The sequence below is a fragment of the Argopecten irradians genome, chromosome 1 (genome assembly GCF_041381155.1).
Source record: "Argopecten irradians isolate NY chromosome 1, Ai_NY, whole genome shotgun sequence".
In the NCBI taxonomy this organism is placed as follows: domain Eukaryota; kingdom Metazoa; phylum Mollusca; class Bivalvia; order Pectinida; family Pectinidae; genus Argopecten; species Argopecten irradians.
The window spans coordinates 39,042,988-39,051,512 of record NC_091134.1 but is presented as its reverse complement, the minus strand read 5'-3'; the positions used below and the strand labels follow the sequence as shown (position 1 = coordinate 39,051,512).

General features: G+C 34.5%; 1 protein-coding gene across 1 annotated transcript; it reads right to left on the bottom strand.

The window, feature by feature from the left end:
• Positions 1-508: 508 nt before the first annotated feature.
• LOC138327298 (uncharacterized) lies at positions 509-7,623 on the bottom strand. Its single transcript, XM_069273281.1, has 5 exons — positions 7,229-7,623; positions 3,961-4,090; positions 3,378-3,507; positions 2,054-2,190; positions 509-1,582 (listed from the first exon to the last, which is right to left on the bottom strand). Exons 1-5 carry the CDS (start codon positions 7,491-7,493, stop codon positions 1,321-1,323), a joined length of 924 nt encoding a protein of 307 aa, XP_069129382.1. The 5' UTR covers positions 7,494-7,623; the 3' UTR covers positions 509-1,320.
• Between the last annotated feature and the right edge of the window lie 902 nt (positions 7,624-8,525).

Genomic DNA, 8,525 nt, shown 5'->3' with positions numbered 1-8,525 from the left:
CCAACTAACATATTTTCTATTTCCTTATTGTCACATTATTTTCTCTTGTATTTTGACGTCCATTCCACTACCATAAACTATTCCACATGTTGACTGCGGTTTCAGGTGAGAGGTATAATCATTCAAGATTAGACCGTGAGCCATGAAATCATCATCTTTTTCATGTAAAGTCTATTCGATCGATCATGCGATCTGAAATCCAACAGTATTAAGTGCTTGCTGTTATACCTGGAAGATCGTTTGTCACTAGCAATTGTTGGATTTGACCAAGAGTGACATGACAAATATCACACACGATGTAAAGGGTCATGTATTTTCAATAGAACATTGTTACATTTCCTGGCTGTAACGTCATGACAAAAATCTGTCGTCAGAAACTTAAGACGACCGAACAAATCAAACTTTTTTTCTGATTTTATTTCCAACACAATTGATGTTAATTTTTGACAAGACAAATTTTTTGAACATTTAAAAATGAGATACACGTAGTACAGTACTTAACTAGAAGATTCGATGCATATCTAATAAAAAGTATATTCTATAAGACTCACAAACTATTTCAAGAACCGTTTCATAAAATCTTGTTCATGGTTCTTGCTAAACATGTTTACTCTATCTTCGCATATTTGAGAATGATCTGCCCTTATGGGTAGGTATCGATTGTTCGATCATTATTTACACGCAATGATTTCATTTACATTCGTTACAATATAGTAAACGCAACATACAGAAAGGTACAATGTATTGCTGCAGTAAATATGAGTAAACTTGAGCCACAAATGCGAAGATAGTAAATTAATCTAACAAATTGTATGAATCAACAGTTTCTTGTTTATAATTGAAGTAATTAACAGGAAATCATTACACGTGATAAAACCGTATATAATTCTGTAAAGGTAATAAAGGACATTATTAGTATGTTAAGTAAAATACCCTGCATTGTTTTTTGATTTTGACATACCAAACACTATTCACTGCTATTTTAGATAAAACGTCAGCATTAAACTTATTCTACACAATATGAATGGAATGTAAAAATTAAAAAAAAATATATATATGAATAAATGAATAAAGGCATGGTTGACGTATTCACAAAATAACATTAACGGGGTGATGTTTGATGAAAACAAATACTTGTTTAATGTAATGTTTGATGGTTAGTTAAAGATATAAAATGTGACAGTGACCTTAAACCTGATAATAAGTGATACGTGATATTTGAATATTGTGTATCTTATTTTAGAATGTACACTAGTTTTGACCATCAGATCTAGGTCGATGGTCCACCATCCATCCAACCCCTCCCCTTCCCATAATTATCTAGAATGATCCACCAGCAACTCCCCCTCCGTCTCCAGTTTCTCCTCCAGTGAACGTTCCTGGCTTGTCGTCTGGTTTCTTATCTGGGTCGTTCGACCTACCCCTATGATAGCCGCCGTGGGTCTTCCGCCAGCCACACACTCCTCCGATAGCGGCCACAACCAGAACGAAGAAGCAGATGACGACTATGAGAATTATCATTCCAACACCAAGCTCCACAGGCTCTGCAGGTGGGTAACACTTACCGGTCCTCAGGACTTGTCTGGTGACAAAGAAGATTTACTTACAATGGGATTCATGTTATAATTTTTGGATATTTCGCATGGCAATATTTTTGCAATTTTGCGGGACATTGAATTGGCCGGAAAATTTGGATGAATTATACCTCTATAGCCAAACCGCTAACATTTCGACCCAAATCGTGAAACTTTTGACACGCGAAATTAACCGGCCAAATGGTATTTGGCTTGAAACAGTTTATATAATAAATCATTGTTGTGTTGAAGTAACGTACAGTATTTCAATATAATTTCTCGATAAGATATTTCCTATGTTCGAAAAGTTTTTAAAAAGTTTACAATGCCGTTCAATTCACTCTATCCAAAAAGATCAGTACCTTTCAATGTTCAGAATGTACTTATTGTGGAAGGATTAATTATGTTCTTACTGTGGTAAGTATATGTATGTATACATGTATGTATGTATGTATGTATGTATGTACGTAGTATATTACCCGTATCGAGTGACCATGTGGTCTAGAGCCTCGAAAACACGATCTTCTCTCAACATAGGTTTAGCCTCGTTAAATATGTCCCCGGTACAGTTGACTGTGAGGACGTCATTGACTCTCGAACCTGTTGACGTCATCACCTGCGGATATAAATAGAAAATGGTTTCACAGAACTCTGGAATAATTTTTCGATACAGACTACAATTTTAAAGGTCTAGTACTGAGTACGTTTCAGAAACAAAACAAAAATTGTTTTAGTGTAGTATTAATGTCAAGTAAATTTGCGGACAAAATTATCAAAATCGTTTTAAAATTACATTTAAAAAATCGAAAGCCGTTTCGGTTTAGGTGTGTACTTTAAAAAATCAGACTCCTTTTACTGTGTGTCAATGGAATCCCTACCCAAAATATAATACTCTTAGTTAGTAAACACCAGCTAGGCTCCAACATCACGAAAGTATTAACTATTTCAGTTTGTTCTTTGCCTTTCAAAGATGACGTTATCAAACATTACGGTAAAACTCTAGTATGAAACTGCATCATAATTCTGGAGTCCGGGGTTTTCGAGGTTTGACAGTTCGATATTTTAACCAAATGAGATTGAATATAAGGTGTCTCATGCCTGATTAACATGTTTTATTATCTTCTAACCCTGCTATTGTTAGTGTTGTAAAAGACAAGACCGAGCTGCATTGTAATTGATATCGACATGCATGATTGTACACAATCGCATCTTCGTGGCAAAGTTGCAGTGACAAAATGCAGTTTTTCCGGTTTTGCCGTTTTATCAAACCTTCAAAATTTAATATATTTTCTTCTTTAAGATTGAAGCCGACGTCCAACTAGATAAAGACTACAATCCACATATCATTATATTAATAAGAACCATTATTACGTTACATCTTGCATTAATTTGTTCTTCAGGAGATGTTGGACCAGAAGCATAGGATAATTATCATTTATAACTAAAACATGAAATAAATCAAACAAAATAGAAAACATGTGCATCAAATAATGAGATAATGGTCAATATTTCATTTGGAAACATTGCGATACTGCATCACATAAATATTGTGCGTCGTAGCTGCGAATATTTTAAAATATTTATGTGAATAACTAGTGTACACAATTCTTAAAAGTTTAACAACGAACATTTCTAACAAGAAATGATAAGATTGAAAGCAACGAGGGATACCTCGCGTTATTTATTTTTACATGTAATACCTTTGATCTTTTTCAAGCTTGAACCTAATTTATCAAAATAACTTCAACCTGACAAAAGTTTTCTGATTTAATTATGTGTTCTACATAATACCAAATAACCTACCTTTCTATCCTCTTGAGAATAGAAGATGACGATACTATTGTCACAACTTCCGAACTTCCAGGATACCGATCTCAGATAGGCAGAGAACTCTATAGCCATGTTATCTTTATCGACATTTTGTGACAGAACGCTGAAAATAAATAAATGAATAAAACAGAGATCTCGTATATAATTAGCTTGTTTAATACAAAGCTTTGATTTATTTTGTCCCTTATATAAAATGTATACACACATATATATAACATGAGTATTCTACGCAGAGTAAGTTTCCAGTATTTGTTACAAATATAAATATATCTATATGTCATCCTTTTGATACAGAGAAAACTAGAACAGCTGAATTGGCATTCTACGAGTTGTACGGTTTTAAGCATACGTGGCAAATGGAAAATAATGTTGGAAAATACTTTATTTCATAATAAACAGCAATTTAAAATAAAAAAAAATCTTCACGTATATTAGAGGTATGTCAAGCCCTATTGTTTGTTATATATTTCTTGAGCAAAACAAAGATCTAAGCCTTGCTGTAACCTCAGCAGGGTAAAATATTCTTATCCTTACCAACAGAAACTTAACCACTTACAAAGACGGTATCCCCATCTTGCGTACGAGTGCCACTCCGATTTTGTAGCCATCCTTTCCATCTACACAGCTTCTACACCCACAAATACCATTGGTAGCAATGCCATCAAGTTTTTCATCCAAGAGGTCGGCTGATGAAACAAACAAACAAACAAAAAAATGATAAAAACTACAACTTTGTCAATTGTTGATCTATGTTTCAAATTCCATGAAGTTACCAACTTTCTTTTCGCAGAAAACCCTATATTAAAGTATAAATTCATAGATCAGCATGTTGTCATACATTTATTCTGAAATTATATCACAAATGCTCATTTCACAGCACACTAGTAGAAATCCCTGAGTTTATATCTCATTGGTTAGAAGAAGACACTGCACATTACCTTCATTTTCTAGGTGGATGTGTACATTTCGTCGCTTTTATGACGCACAGCTGAGTATATGGTTTATGTTAGATCTACTAATGTGCAATCAAATGTGCATTTTCTGCTATTAAAATTCGTGCTACACAATAGTTTCAATCCCAGACAATGGAATAACAGTATAACAGGTAATCTATGTGTAAAAAGGTCACAGGATACTTTAGTCGTAAGACAAAACACCACGAAACCAAATGACAGCAAAAATAACATAGATACATTTAATAAAGGTGTTAATCTTCAAACCAAGTGGCCGTAAACAGTTGGTCCCGGTTAAAACAATATATACGGCCACAAAAGATGTTTTGTATATGTTTCCCAATTAGTGTGCCTTCTTTCATATTTATGTTGTTTTGATAAACTTCATGTCTAATCTTCCTGACTTCTATGGATTTCTCCAATATCTATGCCTTTAACATCTGCAAACACCTGGTATGTCTATGCATTGAAATGTTGAAATTATGGTGCATTTAAAGCAATTATCGGTTCCAATGACATAACTAGAGATACAATCGACAAGATAGTCACCCTTTTGTGCCCAAGTCATCAGAGCACATTCCGACCTTATAGATAGTCCTACAATTAAAGTTACGAGCAACGTATAATCCTATTGACGATGTATTCGAACCACTGCGTATGAATTGTTTTATTATCTGTGTAAACTTGTACGAACATATATATTGTCGTTTTAGGTAGCAAAAAAGAAACTTGTCTTTCGAAGAGCTGGCGAAAGACAAACACACGTGTTAAACATTAACGTAATGCCATCAATACTTTTCGTTATTCTCAGTAATGTATTTATGATGCTATCAATTCTGGCACATACTCCATGGAACTGTGATAGTTAGATGGATGACGCAGTCAAATTGCTTTTGCACACATGATAATTTCTTCTATTCTTTCAAGTACGCAATCACGAAAAAAATTGACAGTTGACCTTAACGGCCATAAACGGCATTGAATAGTTGTTGCACTGCTATATTTTTGTGATAAGTTGTCGACGAAGCGATTTACAATCTTGCATGTAACTATAAATAGACCGGTAGCAACTTAGATATTCCATGAATTTGTTAAAAAACAAAAAGAATAAAATGTGGAAACAGGCAAAATATAAATAGAATTGATTCAGTGGAAAAACCTGACATGGACACCAAGAATGAGATAATCCCTCAATCTTTCTTTCGTTTCACTTAATTAACCGTAATCCTATACATATCACACACAGAGAGGTCACACAGGGTTAAAAGGTCAAAGTCATCTATTCGAATGGGTATCAGGTAATGCCAACGGAACTACAATGCTTATAAATAAGCGCTCAGCGAGTTTGACATCATGCCTTAAAGAGAAACACGAAACTCTCCAGTGCGATCATTGATGCGTTATACATATCAAAGCGTCACAACATTAACAATCCCCCAAAACAAGCACACAATTCATCAACACAACGCACTGCATGCAAAAGAGGCCGTCAATACAGCTGACAATGCAAGTTACAAAGCATTCAACTGAGATTTGAAAAATAAAGAATTTCAAGAATAGTTAATGAGACATTTTCCTGTTGTAGACAGCCATTTTCTTATACTGTCAGCTTTAAATGACCATGTCCGTTAACAGGACGTAAATATCACCAACCAAACAATCAAGGAAATGATGACTGAAAGTTTTCATTTTCAATAATTTCTTCATAAACGTGATTTTGCATCCGTTTTTAAAGAACAACTCGAATTTAAAGAGGAATGAATGAACTACATGCCTAAATTCATAGATCACATATGATCAATGATGATATAGTTAGATGTTATCATATTCAACACACTGTTTCCATTTATTACTAAACCTAGACCAGATAAAGTAGAGTGATGTCCGGGATGGGGGACAGAGATATCGGAAGACTGACGACGAGACAAACAAAATCAAGTGTAGTACCTACCGGCGCCACGCATTATCGTAAAGATATAGCAGGGATTATGTCATCATCAGTGTGATAAAGATGATGATATCATTTCCGTTTTACTTGGAATAGGAAACAGAGATCATGGTACAAAAGTCAACGTCGTGAAAACGCAGACTACACCATACTGTTTTGTCCTTTATATACTAATCAGTCATACTTGGAACTAAAGGAGGTGGTTTTAATATGCAATACAATATAATACATGTACGAAAAAAAAATAAAACAATAAAAACATCAGCAAAATAAATATTGAAAAAAAACATCTTTAAAGTCTGGAAATAAACAAATAAGCTACTGACAAAAGAGAGAAATATCCTGCGGCAGCTAACATATGATAGATAGAGAATCCAGCATGCTAACATGGGTTGGTTATATGTATGTTACTGGACAGAGATAGGCTATAATTAACCATGACCTTTCGTGGTTTGTCGGTTAGTAGATACGACACGAGGTGCCAGGTATACTGATAAACACACAGACATATATATATCAATAAGTATTATTAAGTCAGTCAGTTTGTGTACAGATAGGATGTTAGATATAATTAATACAACATATATACTATGTATGTATATACTATTAATTAAGTTGGAAAGGACTTAAGTAGGCGCAGGCGTCAAATACATTTGATGAAAAATCAACGAAACTTGGTTGAAATACAAAAATAATTAATCGTACATTAATTTCAGAAATGATTATTAACATTACAAAATTAATAAAATAATACGTTCTTAGTATGATAAACCAATAATCTCAACAGAACGAAAGACATGGTTAACTGATTTGGAAACGGTGTAATAGATTTACTAATGACTCATCGCACACTCAAGAAATACAAAAATGAAATCAATTTTAATCGAAGAACTCAAAAGAACTCCGTGGACATGTTTACATACCATCATGGGGTTTGAGGATCCCGGCAGGGTCGCACACCCATGACTGCATGCATTCTCTACCGCATAGTGCGACATCAACCCGAGGGTTTGGGAGGGTTTCTTTCGTCCAGTCTCTTTTAGGGTTGTTTGCCGGAATCATGCAAGATGGGGCTGGTGTTGCTGTGACCCCCGGTCTTGCAGTAGTACCCCAGGGCCCTAGAGTACTACCATAAACATCACCAACCAGAGCTGTTAGCACCACCAGGTAGATAAAACAGGGAGCCATCTTGGCGCGAGGTTTTCAAACAATACACTTTGTCAGCTATTGATAACTACCAAGACACAGGTAAAATACTCGACTGAAATGTTTTGCCAGACAGGGTCTATTTGCGTAAGTGACGGATTGTGGGGATTTCTAAAGCATTGAACATATCAGTTCAAGGCTGTACAATTTAAAAATAAAGACACGACATGGTTAAGTCCACGCGGGTGCTTACCGAGAAGGGGTCACTGGTTAAATAAAGTTTACAGATCATATTAAAAGTACTTCATGAATAATTTCGCACATTTAAAGACGTTTAAATGAAAATAGAGTAGGTCATGCAACGGATACACCCAAATGCAATGACATTTCCAAAACTTTCTTTAATTATTCATTTTCTAAATTTTAGTTGTTTTTTTACTAATATCTAAAATAGTTGTATCTGGAGATTTAACTGGAGAATGATATCTAAGGATTGATTTAAATAGGTGTTTATGTTATGGAGATATACTGAGTACTCCAGATAAACGTTATGAAAAGAGTACATCCAGATTTTCGTGTTATATTTCCATACCATAAAAAATTCTAACGGTGTAATTGATAATATACAATTCAATCTAATTGCAATCATTACGCCTTTGTATTAGCCAATAAAAACCAACGTTACAATCTGCAACGCCATTTGTTCCTGAATGTGCTGAAATGTTGGTCGAAAGCAAGATTGAATTATTAAGCACTGTGCCAATTTCTACCACCGTTTTTTGTAAGATAGTTACTGCTCCAAAATATCTCGAAGTCGACTTTATTACGCTATGATATAATAAAAAGGAATTTCAAACTGGAGTTATTTAATCTAGCTATATTCCATGTATAGCTACACCAGCTGTTGTCTTTTGAATTTGGAGATTTTACTGTAGTACGTTATTATGTACAGCTAATCAAAAGAACACTATCTGGTATCGCAAAGAGGCATGCACAATATGTCCGTTAGTCACTGTCTTGATTGACAAGGTTTTCAAAACACGGATAATAAATGATACCTGCTACCATGACCCC